The sequence below is a fragment of the Dermacentor albipictus genome, chromosome 3, assembly GCF_038994185.2.
Source record: "Dermacentor albipictus isolate Rhodes 1998 colony chromosome 3, USDA_Dalb.pri_finalv2, whole genome shotgun sequence".
In the NCBI taxonomy this organism is placed as follows: Eukaryota; Metazoa; Arthropoda; class Arachnida; order Ixodida; family Ixodidae; genus Dermacentor; species Dermacentor albipictus.
Window position 1 is genome coordinate 109,875,532 of NC_091823.1, and position 23,456 is coordinate 109,898,987.

Below are 23,456 nucleotides of genomic sequence, written 5' to 3' on the forward strand. Positions count from 1 at the left end.
CAGTTGTGCTGTTCAGGGTACTGCGCGCTGCTAGCCCGATTCATGTCGGCGGGAGCCGCCTGGTGCAGCGTATGAGCGGCGTCACTTCTCACGGGTGAATCATCAGCGCTGCCGTCACCATGGGGCCGCACTTTGACGAAACGGTCGCGAACATTTATCTCCATCGGCGGCTCATCGGACATAACTACCACGCTGCGTTCTCCATAATTTTCCGAACCGTGCTCGTCGTGCAGAGAGCCGCTGCGGTAGGTTGGTGTGCCGGCAATGTGCTGCACGCAGATGCGCTTCGTGGGTGGTTGCGACGTGCGATCTGCGGCACCAGTGGCCTCTTTGTCCGAGGAAGCGTTTGAACCACCGAGCTCATCAGATCTGGTACGGCGCACCGAGGGCGCACCCACGGTGCCGGCCCAGAACGGAGGGTTCATTTTCGCCAGGTGACCCCGCGTTTCAGCAGAGAGCGCCCCCCGCTGTTGATGACGACGTGATCCAGAGTCTCGGGCGTCTACATTGGCGGCCGTCTGAAAGTTGGCCAAGAAACGTGGCGCCAGTTGTCGGTGATCATGGCAGGAGCCGTCGGTGTTGCTTAGGTCCACGTAGGTGAATACCTGCGACCGTTCTTGGCCGGTCACGCTGCGGCTGCGTTGGCTACATGCTTCCTGAGAAGGCAGCAACCGGTGGTACTTGGCCGACGGGGACGACTCGGACAGGCGCTGCAGCAGCAGGCATCCCAGGAAGAAGAGTACGACGAGGATAACGGCACCGAGAATGAGAAGCCCGATGAAAATCGAGAGAGCAGCCTGCGTGTCGTCCACGCCCTTGACGTGCTCGATGAGGACCTCTGGGAGCTGGTCGTCATGCCGCCTGAGTCTGTCCACCGCAGCAATAGATTTGGGGGAGCTAGCGACGGCTAGGGACGCCTTCGTTGATAAAAGTACATAATTTAGCAAGAGCACTACGGTCGCGTTGCGGACCAGCGATCGGGCGCCCCAAATCATGGCTGCATCCGACGCATGGCCACCTCCCGCGACTAAGCCGCCATGACAGTCTCCTAGTCCTTGTTATTTCTGATACAATGGTTCATACCCACTATGCGAGATAGGTCAGCAATCGAATGAAATCAAAATTAAAATAGAAATTAAATTTTATTTCCAAATGTGTACCGTTGCCGAACAGTAAACACCGTGAGAAAGACTAAAAAGTAAGTTACAGGTACGAAAACAAAATGTATTGGCGAGCAGGATAGCCGACAATTCGTACATCAACCCCGAGATAATTCCAGATGTTGGTCCGAGGTCCGCTGCACCACAAGGTGGAGCACAGTGCCAAGCAAGAAAATGTGCTATTTGTCGAGAATGACAGATGCTAAGATGTCTATCATTAGCGCACGGCATTTTAAATTATTGAAACATTACATTCTAGTGCTTTACCTCTTTGTTGGCTAAACAGGACAAGCATAGTGATTTAGTGCTGCCAGGTTGAAAGATTGAAATGAATAGTTAGCATGAACCACAGTTTATTTATTTTTTTCTTATTTGAAAACATTACCCGCAGCACCTTTGTCCGAAGTATTGTGGAGAGCACAAAGCTTCGTATGATCAATTCGCAGTCTTGCAGCCCACCAAATCTGCTGATAGCAAATGGCATGCATTAATCGTTCTTAGGGAAAACAAATGCTAAAAATGGGCGCGCCAACCCATTCTGTGAAGGTGGTTGGGCAGCGAAACTGTGGTTCATGTATCACGTAGCCAAATGGCACAACTTCAACATCAGTCTATGGCTATAAACTTGAACGAGGACGTTAATTTTGTTTAATTTGACCTACTGATGGGTATTAAAGTGTTCCGCACAAAGTGAAAGTGGTTTTGTTTGCACAATCTGCTCGCCTACATTGGTATACATAAGCAGGACGAATGCTTTGACATTAATATAGCTCAAGGCAAACACAGCATTGTCACTTTCAAATGTTTGCTCAACCCCTTGCGGCTATCATGTTTCGATACGCTGCAATCGCGAAAAAAAGTGAAACAGAGGGAAGAGAAATGCACTCAAACGCACTTTCACCGCGCCTCATTGAGTGCATATATATGCACACTGTTCTTCAGGAGTTCTCGCTATACATGGCCTTCCCATAGCACTGTCACTGCACAAATCAGTTGCTGGGCGGGTAGTTCTTTTACATAGGAACGTGTAGTTACGTCACTTGCTGCTTCGTATGCTACTGTTGCCGCTTTCCGTCCAACTGCAGCTTATGCAACAGTACTCTTTATCAGGAAACCATGTGCGCGAAGACAAGCTTTCTGCTCTTTTTATTTGTTTTCCGCGCACGGTCGGCGCAGCCGCTGCCGCGGAGACGAACGCCATCTGCTGGTGCTGCAAGGAACTGAGTGGTGCAAGTAACGCGCGTCTCCCGAGTGTTTTCCATGGATACGATAGACCCATTGGGATATAGAGGTATACAGCGTCGATGTAATAAGAGTAGGTTATACCACAGAAAATATCGGACCTGTTCTTCTGACTTCTTATATGGTCAAGCTCATTGAGAGGGTTCTACATTGTAAGATTCCTGTCTGGATGAGGGATAATTTCAGATTAAATGTAACTCAAATAGGATTCGGAGTTCATTTTTCATATGTGCCCATTGCTATTTAAAGAGCCGCATACAGCTTGCTAGAAAAAGACAATATACTGCTTTAGTGACACTGGATAAACTTAAGCATACGACACCGTAGGACGTTGAGTTTTACTGAATGTCCTACAGAGTCATAATGTCTCAAAATATAATATTGCGTGGGTGGCAAATTTTTTTAGATCAAGCGAATTTTATTTCTTTAAGGATGGGTGCTCCTCGTCTAAATTCAGGCAAACTCGCGGTGTTTCCTAAGGAGCAGTCCTAGCTCCAAAATTATTTAACATATTAGTGAGCTCCGTTCCAGAAAGTCAGGACGTGCAAGTTCACGTTTATGGAGGTGATACTGCATTCTTCTTGGTCGTCAGTGACATTTACTCTCTATAACAAAAATTGCAAAGATACATGAGTATGCTTCAGGTAAAGCTTCACACAACTTGCGTGTCATTAAATGTAAGTAATAGCGAAATCTTGGTGGTCCCACTAAGGGTTCCGATTTCAATCTCTATATTTTATAAACAGGAACCCATTGCCAAGGTTGAGTCTTATATAGTCGACAATCCCTTATTATGGAAAACTTAACTGCAGTCCACACATAAAAAATGTAGTATCTAAGGCACAACGTGAATTAGGTTCCTCTTCACCCGGCTATGTTTCTTCGCAAAGAACCACTTTTTAACACTCAATCAGTACTCGGTTCCTTGGATGACGTTGTCCTACATGTTATTAGTCCCGTACATTCGTAGCGCTTCCTCTCTTCGGAGGGTCCCGCTGCAGTATTGTATAGCATATGCGTTGTGTTTCAAGGGGTCTGGTGAGGCAGTAGTGCTGTGACCAATTTTTGCATGTGATATGTTTCGTATATCGCATCATTTTTTGCAATTCCCTTTGAGGCTCATAGTACACGTCATTGGGCATTGCCATAATCTTAATACACGTAAATTTTACGCACTTTGAAGCCACTATTCTTGGCCCCTTTTACAGCCACGTCACATCAACTTCATAGAACCCATCACTCCACTGCGTAGTCACTAACACTGGCATGGCGCTCTTTGGCCACACCTGGCCCTTGCGACACTAAAAACACACATTCATTCACTGCGCAGACTGAGCAACCGAAAATATGGGCTATGTGGGGACTCTCCGATAATGATATACAAAATATACATGCGTCCAATGTTGAAGTCAGGTTTGCATTGTTCTGAGGCCGCCCTGCCTTTAAAACTAAGTCCCTACTTCTTTTGGATGGTGAAGCCTTGCGCCTGTGCCTGGGACTCCTTAGGTTTGTGACAAACAATGTTCTTTATCAGGAAGCGCGCCTACCATCATCCCCTCGTGCTGGGCTGCTAAGCACGAAGTCGCGGCATCGAATGCCCGCCACGGCGACCGCATTTCGATGGGGGCGATATGCGAGAGCACCCGTGTACTTAGATTTAGGTACATGGTCAGTGGGCCAAGTATTCCAGTATTATTCCCCCACTACGGCGGGCCTCATAATCAGATTGTGGCTATGCACGTAAAACACCGTATTGAATTTTTTTTAACATTGCCGTGGAGATTCCGCATCTTAACAAAACAAATAGTTCTAAAATTTTACAGCTTTACGCTTAGACGGCCTAAATATGTTGTTGTTGCTGTACCAATGATACAAACGGCTTGTTTCTTGCGCATGGGTCAGTTTTCAAGCTCTACAGTTGTTTTTGTTAAAAGAAATTAGTAGATCGTCCAAATGTGAACATTCGAGACGTAATTCTATCCTATTGCTCAAATTAGAATATTAAAATTGAATTTGATGACATTATCCCACAAAAGCCTAAGTTTCAGTCAGTCAGCTTCTTAAATAACCGGCTTCAAGATTACCTTGCACGTGTACAGTGGCAAGCAAAAGTTTGGAAACCATGGCATCAGCCAGAAATTAAAATGTTGTTACCAAGCGCTGCCCGCGGCGAAGCCGAGCACAGTGCAGAAGTCACAACGATGCTCGCTGATGTCGCGATGACTGCATTTCATCTTGTATGCCTTGTATGCCAATGGGCGCGTTGTAAGTACCCTGTAAATACATGTTAAACATCCCTTCTCCCCCGAACATTGTGGTGGAGGTTGCGGACTCTCCCAAACACACGACGGATTTACGCAGCGGGCACTCCTTGGCTGCGTCACCAATGCCAGCTCAAGGAGAGCATGCTTCGGGTACGTCTCCACTCGCGCCCACCATCATCCTGGCAGAACCGCGTGACCCTGGAACTTTTTCCGGAAAGGATAACACTGACGCTGAAGATGGGCTTCAACTATACGAAAGGGTGAGCACGAGCAATCATTGGGACCAGACCATCACGCTCGCTAACCTGATCTTTTACCTCGTGGGAACGGCACGCGTCAGGCTTGAATCCCACGATAAGGAAGCTGAGACTTGTGCAAACAGATGGATGGATGAAAAACTTTATTAGGGTCCTTTAGGGCGCGCCCTAGCGCGCAGCGGGCCGCTCCCACGTCGGGACAGAGAGGCCGAGCCTCTCCGCCGCGTCGCGGGCCCGTTGGACAGCCCATAACTGTTCTTCGAGCTCAGTGATTTCTTTGGAAAGCCTCTTGGCCACCGGCGTACTGTGCAAAAAGACCTTGCGTGCCAAGTTTATACTTGCACTGAGTCCTATGTGACATGTATTCAGGACGTGCTTCTGCTTTGTCGCAAGGTTGACGAGAAGACGGAAGTGGAAATGGTCGCGCATATCCTCGAAGGAATCGCAGACGACGCGTTTACGCTCCTCGTCTTCCATAACTATTCGACAGTGCAAGACGTCATTGCTGAATGCCATATACCATGGTGTGCGTGTAGTCAAGTTGGTCGTTCATGATTTGGGAACTTGCCGCAAGGAACACACGAAACGAAGAAAGGGACAACACGAATTCATGTTGTCCCTTTCCGCTTCTCGTGCGCTCCTTGCGGTAGCTTCCCGCATCACAAAGCTGAATGCCGCCACTTCGAAGAAGCTGAAGGCCGTCGCTTTGCCCACCACGTTTCTCGTCTTCCTAATACAGCTGCCACATTTGCCTGCAATGACCTTCGTCTCCCACCCGTGCCGGTTGCACCCTACAGAATTGTGCACATCGGCCGCCGGAACATTGAAGCTGCCTAGCTAGTTCTTCCCCACATTCGCGTCCCAGGTGATTTCCACGCAACAATATCCCTCATCCAGGCCGTTGTACGGCAAGAATTAGGCAACGTCGGATTCCAATCACTTTGCCCAGTCAACAGAACCGACTACCGCTCACCCGTCGAACCCTATCTACCACGAAGTTCGTGCGCTTGTGCTCGTTATCGAAACCCGGAGGAATGGCGCACTTCTGATGACAGGCCTATCTGCTTCTGCTGTGGACGTTTTGGAGATATTTCTCGCCATTGTCGCAGTTCTTGGAACTCGTAGCCTTGGCAGAGCTATCAAAATACCCGGCGCCCACCTGGTAGTCCTCGCCCGCAGACACATATCGAAGAAGACACCGCTCCAACATTTCAGCCCGCACGACCAAACAGTGCCACTTAGCCACGCCCACGTCTATCCCGCTCGCCTCTGCCTCATCGCTCTCCGCTTCCTTACTCCCGGCGCTTTTCAGAAAACTAATGGGCGCAGCTCCCAGAGGTGAGCTTTCCACGACGACTTGACCCGAAATTCTTCTGCTTACACTGCCTGGCCATCACAATCTCATCGACGAGGACGTGGACGGTATGCCTGTAACAGCACTGATTGAAAGAGGTACGCATATATCGGTTATGAACTCAAACCTCCGTGCAACAAGTGCGGTTACTATAACAGACTCTCTTTATCCATGTAATTCGCTTCATCCAATTACACAGCCCTAAAGACGTTCCTAACATTAGTTACTCCACAGCTGGATCTTCTAAAGCTATAATGGGCGCGAGGTCACTGTGGATTGTATTTAAATGAAATGGCCGTTTCGTTAGCGCAAGAATCGCTGAATGGACCGATTATATCGGATCTTTCAATGGTGGCATACATTATATCGATTAGATATCGAACATCTTCAATACAAATAAATATAATTGAAGCAAGAACATCGTGGACTGAATTTCAGCTACTAAAATTTGCGTTGAAAATACAGCGATGTCCATAAAGGTATTCTGCAGTAATGATCTCTAGATTACGCTGCCATGTCCTCCATTAAACCTATATTTACCCAGGGTTGGTTTTAGCGTCGCGTCCGTAGCCGATCGACGGAGGGGAAGAAGGCGCAGTGAGGTAGGCGGAGACTCTTCTTCCGGGTGAGAGGTTTTGGCCAACGTGACGTTCATTCGACTTAAATGTCATTTCGCAGATAGGTGGCATCATGGCATTGGCTCTTACACAGGTGGCGTGATCCCCCTAGATTGGCCTAATGAATTCACGCAAACGATAATGCATGGGGTCGCGGCCCGATCATGCGGACATTGCAGGTAACAATGGTAGCAAGTGCTACTTATGGCACTAGAGGATAGCACGACAAAACATCATCTCTCCCTGGAAGAATTATTACTTCTTTATGCACACTAGACATAGGTAAGTGGACCCAAATGACTACACAGTGCAAAGTTACACTATCCTTATATAATCTAGGAGATGTAACTATGAGTTACTTCTGTAGGAATAACAAGAGCATTGCGCAGTTCAATTGTATACATTAAGTATGCACAGCATATTTACCCCTATTAGGCGACAATTTCTCAAGACACTTCAACATATATTAGCACGACTAAGTACTGTACAGAGTTTTATGTGTAATGTACAGGGTTTAGAGTTGAATTGTGTGCGTATAATCATCAACAGCTCCCTGCCAAAGAACTCGGAGCTACGCTTCGAAAGGGGCTCTTCACCATATGATACTACTAGTGCTGCAGACCACCTCAAAGATTCACTATGTCTAACTATTTCACTTTCATTAGTAATGGACATCGTCAGGCAGTGGAAAACTTGCATCTTTCGCCCTGAACTTCATACATTATGCAAACCAAAGACCCAAGTACGTAGACAAAATGAGACCATGTACATTAAAGGACACAACATGTAACACAATAAATATGAAATATACGAAACTGTATATGTAAGAAAATGTTCTGCAGACTCGTCAGTATGCTAAAGAATACAAGTAACGACGACAATGTAATGGATAAACTGCAACTCACAGCAATATTCACACTGCACACATCACACATGTGCACTGCGGCTACACTTCGAGGCCTCAAAGCAGCAGAGCCCCAGGAGAGGACAGAGGCTGTATCACTGTGTCGCACAGTCGTGAAACCAGGCAGGAGGCTTTCGCATCTTCTGTGGTCACCTGGATTGCAGATCGGCAGTAGAATTTGGGAGAGTTGCAACTACGAGTAGCCGAGCTTGTGTCCTCCACCCACCATTGCCCTCCTCCGTTGTGAAACACTGTACGTCGCCCAGTGCTGAGGAGGCTTGCCCAGGAAGCTCCTCCTTATGTCCCAAATGACGGTCCTAGAGAACATCTGACTCACCATCTGGGTCGCGGAATGCTTTTCTCTGTGTGGAATCTGAATGCCTAGCAACGGCTGACCTGTAGTTGATGTATTGAAATGATTATAACCAAGTCAGCGTAAGAGAGTAAGTAGTCTCTGTCTGATACCAACTCATAGCAGGATGAGATGTCGAAATAGGAATAAGGATTAGCTTTGATGTACTCCACTCATTTCCGTCGCTTAGCAGAACTGTAAAAGGATTAACATTTTCCTTAACTGTACTTGGCTTACTGTATTTCAATGACCGTCTCTTATGAAGTTTTAATTTAACCGTATCGCATACTTTTATCTCAGTGGATTTGGCCCCTCGACGCTCATCCACATATAGCTTAGCCTGTTCCTGCTTTTGGTTCACCTTTTGTCCGATTTCTGTAGGAGCCTTCTTGCGGACCATCACGAATGGCTTGATGACGTCGTCGTTCTCGAGTCGGCGTAGCTCGATGACGACCTGCTGCCGAAGAGCCATGGGAATAGCCGTTGCAGCTCGGTGGACACCTGCACGATGCCCTGCCGCCGCTTGATCCGGTGGACCCGATCCTTAACGAGCCCCAGCTCGCCATCGAAGAGATGTTCGTAACCCAACGGTGCGCCTGCAGGAAGTTGTGAAGATAAATGCGTCACCGATCGACTCGGTAAATTGGTGCCGTCGATCTGAAGACCAAGTCGCTGGATACTGTCGAGGCCCAATAGTAATCTCCCATGTGGAGTCACGTAGAATGTGACGTTGGCTTATTTCCCTTGGCATCGAACATCAGTTTGAAAACAGCCAAGTATGCTCGATGCGCTGTTTGGAAAAGTTCTGAAGAGGGACCGAAGTTTTCATAAGTCGATACTTCTCGTCGAAAAATTTGTTGAAGTCCTCCTTTGGCATTAGTGACACGGTAGCTCTAGTATCCACTAGAAGCTACATGTGCATGTCGTGACCAACGACTACTCGAACGCTGAAGTCCCTTGTGCTTGGATGTGAAGTATTCACGGAGAGAATCGATACCGTTTGGACGGTTTCTGCTTGCGCCGGAGCAACATTCTGAACTGGTGATGTGCCATGTTTCTTCTTTCGACAAGTGGTAGCCGGGTGTCCTTTGATGCGGCAGAAATTGCAAGTCTTCTTCTTGGCCGGACAATTTTTTAAGACGATGAGTGTCCAAACCCGCTACACCGGTAACATGGACCGATTTGATCCGTAGAACATGAAGTATTTTTCTTCGGCCGATTATCCGTGGTTCGAACGCCGTCCTGCTAACGCGTCGGGCAGGTGTGCGAGCATGCGCAGCCATCTTGTATACACCATCCCATCCCGCCAGGAGGAAGGTCATGGCCGTCTTGACCCGGACGGTCTGCCACCGAAGCAGACATCTCGTGATGCATGCTTGGCGCTTAACAGTCTCGGTGTCGCCGAGCGCTTGGTTGGCTTTCTGCATCGCTTCGAACAGTCGACCGATTTCTTAGGCTTCATCCAAGGTGAGATGTTCGCCGTGAGAGAGTAACTTACTTCGGACGGGGTTGGCGACTTTATGAATTGAAGGGCCGAATTTGCAAATGAGAAATTTTTCCTTGTTGGCCATGGTGTATTCCATGAAACGTTCCCCCTGCAGCTGCTTTAGGCTGGTGAACAGGTGTCGCTCCACCAAAACATTTGTAGTCTCCGAGAAAAGACGATGCAAGAGTTTCAATAGGTCCTCGTTCTCACTTGTCTCAAACCCGGCCTACATGGTGCGATATTGCACTGCGTTTTTCGCAGCTACGATTTCCGCAAATGCGAAATTGGCATTCCCGTTTCACATTAGCATTTAGCATCACATTAGCGTCAGTAGCATTTTAAGTTCAATTCTCTTAGTGATATATGTGCGTTAAATCATAGCATTACTATTATAAATCGTACTGCTTAGGACAATTTATTAGTATGTCTATATCGATTGCTAAATTTCACGTTACTTGTAGTTTCCTGAAATATTAGGTAAAAGGTCAGGTGAGTGAGTGAGTGAGTGAAACAACTTTATTTTGTCCACTAGAGACGTAAGCAAACGCCACGCCACCTGGCTAGGCCCACTCGGTAAAAGGTCAGGTGCGCAATTCTTGGCCGATCTCCCAGGGTGGTACGTGCCATACTTTAGGCACATCATCACTATCATCATCGCCACCTTGCTGCGGGTGCGTCCCAGACTCGGCAGCTACGACGAGGAGATCCCCGATGTCTATTCGTGCAACCATGGCCGAGGATGTTGCCCAGCCGGCGCCCTCGGGAAGGGGCGCCGACCCGCAGAGGCTGGACGTGAGCCGCATCCGGTGGCTGACGCGGGCGATGCAGGAACTGCTTGTGAACCCGTATGACGAGATGCGGCGCAGCCTGCGGAACATCCGCGAGTGCCTGCACGAGTCGCACAACGTCGGCCGCGTGCTCGTCGCCTGCATTGCCAACGTACAGCAGTACATCGACGTGGTCGACTACGCCAAGGACTTCGAGAAGATGGGCGGCTTCCAGGTATGCTGTCCGTCACTGACGGGCGCTGGATGCGGTCATGACGAGAGCGGGCTAGCAGTGTTCGAAAGCAGTTCGAGGACATCCCATGCTTCCAAAATTGGGGAGAGGTGGGCAAGTCGGAGTGGTAACTTCATTAAAGAGCGCCAGACCCAAACGCGAAGACAACAGGCAACAAGACAGCGTGCTGCCTCGTTGTGTTCATCTCTAGCTTTTTTCACCCTGTTCCCTTGCTTTTAGTCGCTCCAAATACACAATATAAAACGTGCGTGGCTTCTCAATAGCATGCGTAACTCCCGCCTTGTTTGACTATACGAACGCAAAAACCACGCTGTGCCCCCTTCACAAGCCGCACAGTCTGCTACCAAAAGAGAGACTTCTGGCGCGCTGATCATTCACCTGCCAAGGAAATAATAGTTAGTTCATGAATTTTCGCACTTGTGCCTCGAAACGTTCTTGTGGCGTTATTTTATTACACCTATATCTTTCTAAATTGCCAATGCCAAGCGCTCATAGTTTTTTAAGCACAAGGCTCTCGGGCTCTGCCCACATGCGTAATCATTGCGAGTTGGGCCATTTACAACGCAATGTGCTGATGAAAATGATTAGATTGCAAAGTCGCAAAGCCATTTGAAGCCATAAAGACGGAGTCTAGGCAAATCCATGAGTAGCCCATCATTTCCACATTTGATGAACCACCGTTTTAGAAGCTCCCGTATAAGCCAACGCCATAGCGTCCTCTAGTAATTTTTGTAGGAAACTCTGTTACAAGTGATCATGCGCATGCCAACATCTGCGTAGTATTTTGTTAGTGCTCCTACGGTACCACATCAAAGTGACGTTTTCAATGTTCAGCCGGATGACCCTCCGCATTGTTATTTACGGACCATGTGTGCTCTCGCGCCCTTTCATTGTAACATTTCATCTCAAGTTCAGCGTCTGTCCGTCGTACATGTTCTTCGTTTCATCCTCGTCTCTTTAGCGCTGTTTTTCTTCAAGTATGTTACACGAACTCGCCCACATCAAGCTCCTGCTGCTCCAGAGTGTAACCTAATACGTCAATGCGAACATTTGCTTCTCTTTTTAATGACAGTACCATGATAGTAAAAAAAAATTATGCAGGTCTAATTTATGGGAAGCGAAGCTTTTATTAGGCGGTTAATCAAACTTTATAAATTTGTCCATTTCATTACTGCGTCCTTGAGCTAAGGGAAACTGACGTGTGCATGTGCTTTCGCGCACCCGTGCTACCCAACGCGACACATGTAACGGTGATCGCAAAGAACTAGTTGGCGTTGGCAGGATCGAAGTATACGCGCAATTGGGGCGTGATGGTTAGAGTATCAAGCAGCTGTGCTGGGTAATGGTTAGATCCCACCATAGCGTACGTAATGCAATTTTCTTTTTGCGAAACCATCAAAAGGCCCATAGCGTGATTTTTCGCCCAATGGGCCGGCGTCTGTAGTCTGTTGCAGCTACAGGGCACCTAAATTTTCATTGGCAGTGACGCCACGTCACAGGTGCATCTCGACGGAGCAGAGCGGGAGAATCGTAACGTCTGCTGCAGGGCTAGCGCGCCAGGTGTTGTGTGAGGGGAGAGGGAATCATCGCGACGTCCCGTCACCAGCGCGTTTCGATGGAGCACATACGGCACCGCAGGCTGCTGCTACTTGCTGGCTCGGGCAGTACGTACCGTTATAGAGTCTGAAACATCTACATCGTCGGGGGCCGCAACCTCGGTATTAGCGAAACATGGCCGTTCACGCTACTACACCGCACACGAAATAAGGGAGCTGAAGAACGCAACAAAACGAGCGAAGAGACAGGCAGTGAAATGCATCATCGTGGACAACTCTTCCAATGCACAACGGTTAGAATGAGCAACGGCGCGATGTGCTAGGACGCAGCGAGAAGACATTCGAAAGCGTGAGGTGGAAGCGGATTGCCAAGAGAAGCCTCTCAAGCGGCAAGAGGACGAATTCCTTTGACAACGCGTTCTATTGGACAATAATGCTTTCGCATTCATAACTCATAACAAAACGAGCGAAGAGACAGGCAGTGAAATGCATCATCGTGGACAACTCTTCCAATGCACAGCGGTTAGAATGAGCAACGGCGCGATGTGCTAGGACGCAGCGAGAAGACATTCGAAAGCGTGAGGTGGAAGCGGATTGCCAAGAGAAGCCTCTCAAGCGGCAAGAGGACGAATTCCTTTGACAACGCGTTCTATTGGACAATAATGCTTTCGCATTCATAACTCATAAGAAGTGTTTAGGTGTCCTCGGATATATATAATTGCCATAGCAATTATATGGGCACTCTAGGCGCGTTTTTGCCGTCTGCTTCGGCGTCGCCGTCACCATGATGTTCTGTGTAAAGTCCAACGGCGATAACACCGTCGCCGAGCGCTGAAGGCTGTATGCGCGAGTGAAAGCACGCGAAGGGAGCCGACAATCACGAAAGGGAGGAAAGTGGGGAGGCAGCGTGGGAAGGAGGGGGGAGCGGCTTCTACACAACCACCAACTGCGTACGTCGCGGGGCAGGCTGCGGGCGCGCGTGCGTGTCTTGAAAGATCAGCAGATGGCTCATACCTTCGGGCGTGCTGTATATACTCGCCGCTGTTCGCGTTGAAGTGATGGACACCACGAAGGTCACTTCGCTCGCTGCTGCTGGCGCGCTTGCTCCCACCAGCGTTTTGACAGCGAGTGTCCACGGTCATCGAGAGTGATGTGTTCACGTTTGCCAGTGCTCGCTGACACCATGTTGGTTGATTCAGTTAAAGCTCACTCACACTAGGACGACCCGACACCGATTTCCGTCTGCCAAATGTCGGTGACAGCATTTTTTCTTCGAGTAGGCGCCTCAGTCACATTGTACCGACGCCGACAATCTGTCGACGGTCGGGCGAGTGCTCGGTATCGGAATCGTGTGACAAAAGTGCCATCACGAAGGAAAAATCACTGTCACTGACATTCGGCCGACCGAAATCGGTGTCCGGTCGGCCTAATCTGAGTGAGCCTTGAATAAGCGAATGTTTCCAAGTTCATACGGCCGATAGAATTATTATCGCTACTTCGTATAGCTGTCTACGAAATTGCTATCGCAATCGATGCTTCGCCTTTCGGGTGAAACTGCGACTACATTTTTTTTAGTACGAGCTATTCACGAAGACAGCTACATGCAGCCACAGTGAGCAACGCCCTGGAGAGCTCGCAAAGGAAGCTTCTATTTAAAATGACACCTAGTGTAAGGAAATACGAGTGTACGATGCATGTGATTGCGAATACACATTGGCAGCGGCATGAGCAATTCACAGCAAGACGTCAAGTTGGACTGGTTGCCCATAGATAAAGCATGAGCCATCAGTGTCGCCAACGTAATGTCGAAGTGCAATGTCTGGCAGGGCGGACCTGAGGGGCGGCCACCCAAAAGGGAGGCTCGAAGTGCCAGAGGAAAGTATGAGTGACGATTACAGCCAGACGATTCACGTGCGGTAGTGTGAAGAAGGCACAATTTTTGCCGCAAACGTTGCTGGTGGGTGCGGAATACGGGGAGAGCCGTTGGTGTCCGGCATGCCTTCTGTCACGTTGTAGTGAAGGTGAAGGACACAGTAGAAAAACTGTGAATCTCGAAGCGAACTCTTTCTTGGGTGGACCTGTGCCCACAAAAGCAGGTGACACCCAAAGCGCAACCGTATAGCGACGAGCACAGTCGGCCGTCGTTGAAACCTTGGTCTGCAGGTCAAGCGCGCCGGCTTTTACACATGACTTGTCGAACGTTCCAGCGTAACCTATGCCGCCCGCGTGGCTTTCAGAAAGCACTGCACAATTCATGTCGCGCATATAATCTGATTATACAAGGTTCGGCGAGAACATACACAACAGATAGAATCAACGATAACATTCGAGTAAGTTGCAAATCATGCAGGCGCATCTTGCGCATAGCAATAACTTTAAATTGTTAGCGGTAGAAATGCAGTCCCCGGAGAAAGGATCAATAAGTACACGTGCCATTATAAAGGCGCCGCTGATTAACCGGCGTCGGTAATGTTTATCATTGGGCATGTTGGTTCTGCATTATTACGACAAGCCCCTGACGCAAGATGAAAATGCATTGAGGTGAGCATGGGCGCTATCCCTCACGTGGTGGCTGCAGTAATAATTGATCAGCGTGATGATGCGTGAGAATGGAGACGTCATGATGCGTGGCAGCGAGAAAGGGGAGAGAGGGAACGGTGCAGTTGCGAGCATCTTCGTATGCAGAGCAGACTAGCGAGAACGTAGAAACCCCGCAGTGCCTAATGTTCATAGACAGTAAGGAAAACAAAAATGAGCCCTGCTTCTTGAGAATGTCCGTCACCTGTGAAGGTTGTGTTATTTCATAGTTGACAAAAATACGCATCTTCACCCAACAAGGCTGCTTGTTGGCCTTGGCGCAGCTTATGAGTGCAAAAAGCTTTTCTTCTTGTGACTTAACGAATATTTTATAGTATTTGCAAAATTAGTTTGAGATACATTGCTACAATTATGACATGAAAGAACCGGTTGCGTTGTATAGAAGCATAGCCCTACTGTAATCCGCATCATTAATGACGACAGGGGATATGCCAAAATATGACAAAATTCCTGTTTTAATGTAGCAGTTCTGTTGCAACCAGAGCCTTCTTCCCTGGTGACAGAAAGTGCCCTGTCCGCCACAGAACCTGTTGGCCTGAGCGGAATATATTTGATATCTATGCTTAAAAAGAAACTTTGTTGGAACGACGACATGCCAGGTTGAGCTGAACCAAGAATTTCTCTTCAGGTGAAAGGACTACGCCAAAACAACACGCAAAGAACTTGAATTACACGCACAGTCGCCCTTTTTTGACCTTGTTCTTAACATGCTTGTATATAGCGTACCAGAAGAGATGAAAACAAAGGGATGAAGGTAGTCGCAGCGTCGGCAGCAATTTGGCGTCGTTCTTCTTTACCTTGCGCGTTCACGTTCTTGAACGTGGTTGCTAAAATTAACATCAGCAGTAAAATCCACTAGTTAAGACATCCGCTTTTTCCGACTGGGTTATATATAGGTTTGCGGCCATGCTTTCGATGCACCAGGTGTTCCCCGAACTTCTCGACTACCCTAGCTCGCTTGTTCGAGCGGAGACGTGCGCGCTGATCGCCGAGCTGGTGCAGAACAACCCGCACTGCCAGCGAGCGGCGTTGCTGAGTGCGAGTCGCCTGCTACGCCTGCTGAACACCGAGACGGACGACGAGGTGCGCTGCAAGGCCCTGTACGCCCTATCCTGCATGGTGCGACAGAACAAGGACGCCTACGAGAATTTCGAGAAGCTGGGAGGACCAGTCGTGTTGCGAAGGATCCTCTTCGAGACCACCAACAGGTGAGCGAACAACCAAGACGGACATTGGATGGAAACACCTCCTTTTTTATATTCTACAGTATCCAACCGTATTTGGCCTCCATGTATTTTTGAGTGGTCGATGAAACACTCTGGATCACCCCGGATGCTTAGCGGCTATATATGGTGTTGCGCTGGGAAGCGCGAGGTCCCGGGATCGAATCCCGACTGCAGCGGCCGCATTTCGATGGAGACTAAATGCAAAAACGTCCGCGTCCCGTGCTTTGGGAGCACGTTGAAGATCCCCTAGCTGTCAAAATTAATCCGGAGTCCCCCATTACGGCGTGCCTCTTAATCAAATCGTGCTTTTGGCACGTAAAATTCGAGAATCCATCCAAACATTCTCGTCATTGAGAAGATAACATACACATTAGGCCCAAATTTTGAGCGTTACTAAAAGGAATATTGCGGGACTTCGTTCAAAACATGTGTCATAAAGAATGAAACTTGTTTAACCTGATGGCTTCTACATCTTGTTGTTGTAGACTATGCAAGTTGATAGCTTATCTGCCTCCAGTATGTATTGAAGAGTTGCAAGTACACCGGTTGTGTGGTGAGCAGATAGCAAGCGAAAATTTGCCATGTGCAAGTTGTCTTATTGCGATAGCAATAATACGGACACTCGAGGTGCGTTCGTGTCATTGTCGCCGCCACCACTCCCATCGTGTTGTTACGGGTGAGAGGGAGCATGGGCACCCAGTGTGCCGTGTGTGGTGGAGTTCACGTGATCTACTGCGGGTGCGAGGGCGAGAGCGCAAGGGCGAAGCGAGAACGCTGGCGCCTTGATGCGGCGCTGTCTTGCCGCGAGCACAGCGCTGGGGGCCACGTGACAGGCTCAGTTTCAGAGACGCAGTAAAATGAAATGGTAATGGGAGCGGCAGGAAAGTTCACTTTGGGACAATTGCACGTGCCCCTCGCAGCCGGCGCTCTTCATCCTGCCAGTGTTGTGATACAGACGGCTTACGGTCATCGAGTGAAATCTGTTCAAGTGCGTCTTAGGGAACGTGACAACGCGCCTGTTAAATTAGTAAGTGAATTCACACAGCAGTTTCTATTACACATAAGGGACGCTAACGCACTCGTTGTGTAATATTCAATTGGCACTGAACTATCGCTTTTACGGCAGCGCGCAGCGGTTCTCATAGGCCATACTTCTTGAAGGAAGTCACTCTAAGCCTAACGTTGTTCTCAGTTGGCTTACCGACTACGTACGCACGTCCACCCATTGCCTGGAACATTTTAAGGCGAAGCTTTCTTTGCCCCTTCCATCGACTTTTCCACTGCTGCTGTTGCTGCCGCCGTGGCGGCAGTGGCGGCAGCGGCGGCTCTCGGCATCTTTTGCCGGTGTCAGGCGTAACTCTAAGCCTGCAGATGTATGCACAGTATGGCTACAATTTTTTTGCTCATTTTTGTGTTAGGCTATATTTGGGCTACAATTTCTCTAGGTTTGGGCTACGCCGCCTTGTCCGAAACGACCTGGCAATACTGCATGCAACTGCGCCGTTTGCTTTGGGCACAACTGGACTAAAGTACCCGCTCGTGCTCATATGCCCCTGTCTGGCTCTGCTATGGGGTGCGGAACGGCTTTATCGAATAGCTCATTACGAAGCGAAGTCTGTCAAGGCGTCTAACCAGCAGCGGCCAGGAGGGAGCATGCACTGGAAAGCGTGCGTGTGGTCTGACCATGAGTTTCGTGTCGTTCAAGGCTAGCTGAGTGTTCAACTATAGTCGGATACAACTGAAGTGTCTGCAGTGAAGCCCCGTCTACGACCTCATAACCACCAGCCACTTTTTCTACGCGAGGCTGCAAGTAGTTCGCACTTTGAACATTCCCTTCTGCCTAAATAACGCGGTAACCACAAAAATGGAATTATAAGTTCATACGTTTTCTTTTCATTCGTGTATTATAGTGGAACGGCAGGAGCCTAAATCCTTATTGGACTTAAATAAACCATTTGCTTCACTGCAACTATTTATTGTGAAGTTACAGTTCACTGCGAAGGTTACACACACACACACACACACACACACACACACACACACACACACACACACCACACACACACACACACACACACACACACACACACACACACACACACACACACACACACACATATATATATATATATATATATATATATATATATATATATATATCCCTGCGTGTCATGACCACGAACTTCCGTTTTTTGGTCGCCATCAACTATATAACTCTGTTCTTAGCAGCAGATGGTCCGTTTACATGAAACCGACACGGCGGGCCCTAGCAAGAAAATGCTCAAATAACACCTCGGCAATCGACTGTGTTTGCATGAAGACAATTTCGGCGTTTGAGATAACTGAGGTGCCAGCCATAGGGGTTAAAAACAGTCCGTATGAACAAATCCGTGCGGACAACAGCTCCAATTGTCAAGTTCTTCGTCACTGCGTCCTGTCGACTAAGCTCGACTGCGTTTGCACGCACATTGGCAAATATGTTGGGGTGGGTGAAGCTAGCCCAGTGGAAGCGGGTCGACTTAGTGATTCTGCATAATGGCTGATCATGGGTGGCTCACATTTGAGTACTTTACTTGAGCCTGGCGGGCCTATTTTATCAATCAATCAATCCCTAAGCCCCAATCCCCAAACCACCCAATAACCTAAGATGACAAATGGGTCAAACTCCGATATCATTTTAACACTTGATACACATATGATCATGGTATGATCATATATATATATATATATATATATATATATATATATATATATATATATATATATATATATATATATATATATATATATATATATATATATATATATATATTCTTTCTTTCTCGATACCTGGGGCGCTATAACGTAAAACTATTCCAAACTTTTCTATTCCAATTCTGCTATCAGCCCTCCACGATTGGTCAAAAACTTTTTTCGACCACCCCCACTTCACCGGTCTATCACGCGACGTCACGAAAACCGCGATACCTCCCCATCTGATATGATGTGTACCCACTGATTATGCATGCTTTGACAGAAAAAAGAAAAACAGTTATTTCTGTTGCGACCCCTTTTCACCCTTAGCCCTCGGCTATTGGTAAAAAGTTTTCGGGCTGCACCCACTTCACCTGCCTGTCACGCGACGTCACAAAACCGCAAGAGCTCACCGCGTCAAAGTGACGTGTACGCGATACAGATGCATTAATATGCCGAACAAAACTGAATTTTCTTCGGAATAGCCGCAGGCCGCCCCGTTCCGAAAGGAATAAAAGATGGCTGCCGCCGATCGCTCAGACGCTGGCTACTCGCACCTGCCGGAGAGCATGGGTGTATTTGCGTATAATAATACTTCTTGCGTGGCCGTGTAACGTTTTCGAGCACTTTCGGCACGTTTACCCCCTCATTCTGCCAACTCTTCTTTGCTGAGGGTCCGTTTTAGCGTCATTCTTGAGCTTCCGTTGCATGCCGCCGCGATTTTCGACCAGCCACCGCAAGCTAAGTAAGAGAAAGCCGACCAATCTTAGACGCCGGCACCACCCTCTTCATCCGGTTTTCGACTTTCACTGCAGTGGCTCGGCCCAATCGAATCCCTCTCCACTTGAGCGTCCTCTTCACCTCCTGTCAGCCAATTAGATACGACAAGCCGCTCAGTGTAGGCAGTGTTCGTTTTTGAAGCAAACAAAAGTGACCTCATATGAACGAGGAGAGCGTTTGATTGGTCTGTTCAGACAACCCTGCGGGTGACCGCCCGGTGGTTGCGTTGGTGGTTACGCAATTTTGACGTCAGGAGATTGGAATAGAAATATATTGGAATAGTTTTACGTTATAGGGCCCCTGTACTGTATTAAAGCGAATAGCTTGCTTTGCCGCCTGCTCCACCCGTGTTCGTGGTTGGTCTGTGGTCACTTTCGCCAAGGTAAACGTTCATTTGTTCGTTCGTTTACTGGCTTGCTCTTTCATTCGTTCGTTCTTTCGGTCAAGCGAGTCGCTCACGTTGTTCACGTTGGCCAGGGCACTAGCATTCGGCAATCGTTACAAGCACTGTCTTGGATGTTTGCATGACAAACATGCATCAGTTAAAAGAAAATTCAAACTTCGAGACAGTGTCTCAATCTGGAGTCGCAGAACGAGGGTAGCCTCATCCAGTGTTTCGGCAACGGGGCCTGCTTTCGCGATGGCATGACCATAGGGCGAATAATTTTCTTGAAATTTTGGCTGCAGGCACGCTCACTCACCGCTCCCCAGGTCGGGTCGGGTCATTCATTTACACATCGGAAAAAAAATAGAAATACCTCGTGATTTTCTCCGACCGTCTTCGCGATTGAGCGCGCCCCCTACTATCCCTGTGCAGGCGTCTCAAGACCAAGGCGAGCTTCCTGGTGGCCGCACTGTGCCGCCAGGAGGACGGCTTCCGCGCAGCGCTGGCCAACTCGGAGTTCGCGTGCGACGCCGTGCAGCTGCTTCCGCGTGTCGATGGCGACTGCCGGCAGTTTCTGCTCAGCGCGCTGCTCACGCTGGCCACGCACAGCGTCCAGCCGCTGCTGGGCGAACTGCCCACGGTCAGGGAAGCCCTCGTGGCCACGCTGGCCGGCTTCATCCGCGAACACGGCGACGCGGCGGAGTTCCAGGAGGAAGTGCAGTATTCTACCGAGATACTCGACCTGCTGAAGGACCGTGACGAGCTGCCGAGAATGATTTGCTCCTCATAACGTTTTCCGTACCGCTATTCGCTGAACGTCGGTCGATAGAACGAGCGCGAGGCTTGCGTATTGTGGTGTCGCTCCGTTATAGTGATGAGCGAAACCTTTATAAACGACGCTTCTGTTGATTTACCGCCCGTTGTTTCTTCGTTTCCTGAATGTTTGTATTACTGTGTCCCTGAGCTCTCGATCTTATGCTGCGTTGCTTGGAAATATCGGGAATTGATTTGGGAAAATACAGATATATCGCATGATAAGGCTGTAAGAATCACAGTATGATATCTCAAGGTCTTGGTCATCCCAGAGAGAAATAGAGCCGGATCGGTATATTGAATTAAGCTTCTGCCTTTATAAGAAGGAAGCTGCATTGTGTGTCGCAATCTCTATTTCCTAAGTGTTCTGATCACGCTATGTTTATTATCGTTACTCAATATCTGCCAGTACAGTACGCGGTGTCTGTCTTCATCATTCGCGTACATTTCCCTCGATAATTGTACGGCCGTACCCTGGATTTAAGATGTTACCTAATTCGGAAGTCTCGTTCGAATAAACATGTTCGAGTCAACGACGTTTTCTTTTTGTCATAGCGATTGTCACTTGAATATAGTGTGCACTGAAATACTTTGGCATTCCACTTACTTTTGCGCCGCAATACACAAATCGGCGTCTTGTTAGAAAAGTAAATGGAAGAACAGTGCATTTTTACCGCTGGTTCAACAGCGCACACCTCTAATGCGGTGTCATCCTCAAAACGCTTGCCAAGTCGATATCCTTCGCAACTTGAATACCATTATGGGCAGTAAAGTAACTAGTGAAAAACGTTCAATAGCAAAATTTCCTTAATAAGTCGATTATGCATTTTTATTTCTCCTGAAAGTAACGTGCACCTTTTGTAGTAATCTAGTTCACAAAACCCGCGATCGAAATACTAAAAATCACTTTTCCGAATTTCGCGATATTTCTTTCGGTCTTGGAAAAAGTTTTATGTCGCAACACACTGAACAACAAAAAACTGCAGCAGGAATTTTTCATTGCCATCTACAATTCTTTAATTCTCCCTTTTGCTCTGCATATAACATTTGAGCAGCTGAATATTTATAACTAATTATTTAAGTAGGCGAAAAGCAAAAGTTAGTCTGATTTGTTCCAAGCGATGGCAAGCAACATTATCTTGGTTCTGTCCATCTACGTGGCACTTGCATATTTCGAAATTTCGGCACAACTTGCGTGAGGCCCCCAGTACGCTTATCGGTACGTTCCGACTACCCTGCGTGCGCGAAAATCTGGTCAACAGCAAATCCCCAATCAGCCAGGCAATCACCAGCCATGTGGGCTGGCCGTGGCCCTCTGGCAAGGTGCTTATACCGCGCGCCTTGCCAATGAGCAGCGTGATAATACCATATATACTCGTGTAAGAGCCGCATCCCCATTTTGAAGGGCCGAATAATAGAAAAAAATTCAAAACATCCCGCCGGAATGAGAAGTTAGTTCCATTGCCGCTAGATGACGTGACCTGCTTCGCCGCGCCGTTCAAGCCGGCGCCACTGCGCCATTATTTCTCTGATTGGCGAGTCGTGTCTGATCGGTGGCATTTCGCTTACAGAAAAAGAATACCTCTTTGGGTCAGCGCTGGTCAGCGACGATGGGCCGGAATTTGAGGTCGTTTACTGCAGCGTTTCGTCACTTGCGCCTCTCTTATCCTCTGCTACAGTTGCCGAAACAGTACGAATCTTTAGTGGGCCGTCATCAGCCTGATTCGTGATTCTTGGCCGTACAAAGTTAGCACAAGCTTAGCGCAAGGTATCCTTTTGGTAAGTTTGAGGCTATCGGTGTTCGTGATCCTGCGCTCTCACTAATAAAAAGTTACTTATCAAACAGAGTTCAAGTTGTGTCTGTGTTTAATTCTATTGCAGACAACAAACTACTAACATTGGCGTCCCTCAAGGATCCATCTTATGGCCACTACTGTTTCTAATTTATATGAATGATCTACCTAACTGTTTGTCGTCTACTAAGCGCATTCTGAACGCTGATGATACTACGATATTTGCCTCTGTTAAAAACATGTCACTTCTTAATAACAAGCTAAATACTGATCTAGAAAATGTTTTACGTTGGTGTGATGCTAACCTATTATCTATTAATGCCACCAAGACTAAATTTGTTGTATTTTTCTCACATGAACAACATTCAGCATCCTTCCCTTCTTTAACTTTTAGCTCACACTCTATCTCTCCCAGTCCATGCTCATCTTTCCTTGGGATTTTTCTTCACTGCAACTTGAAATATAAAGATCACATTTCTCACATAAAAAAGGAAATAGCATGCGGTATTCACATTCTAATTGAAACTCGTCCCTCCTTTACACATAATACATTAATCTCTCTGTACCACTCATTCATTCACTCTCATATTAACTACGGCATAATATGCTGTGGTAACAAATATAACACTCACTTGGCATCTCTGCAGGTAATCCAGAATCAATCCATAAGAATTATTACAAGCAGCTCACGCTTTTGCAAATGGAAAATCCCTACTACATGAAAACAACATCCTAACCATTTCAGAACTCGCCAAATATAATCTAGAGATTTTATTCCACAAATATATGACTAAGGAACTACCATCGATCTGCTTCTCGCCTTGTGGTCTGATAGCTCATAGCCACACTAGATTTACACACAATAATTTCAGTCTACCTAAAGTGCGAACTAACTATCAGCAAAACTGCCCTCAGA

General features: G+C 47.8%; 1 protein-coding gene across 1 annotated transcript; it reads left to right on the plus strand.

Annotated features, from left to right (window-relative positions):
* Positions 1-10,310: 10,310 nt before the first annotated feature.
* On the plus strand, positions 10,311-20,847 carry LOC135908502 (hsp70-binding protein 1-like). Its single transcript, XM_065440312.2, has 3 exons — positions 10,311-10,638; positions 15,735-16,018; positions 20,367-20,847. Exons 1-3 carry the CDS (start codon positions 10,348-10,350, stop codon positions 20,722-20,724), a joined length of 933 nt encoding a protein of 310 aa, XP_065296384.2. The 5' UTR covers positions 10,311-10,347; the 3' UTR covers positions 20,725-20,847.
* The last annotated feature ends 2,609 nt before the right edge of the window (positions 20,848-23,456 follow it).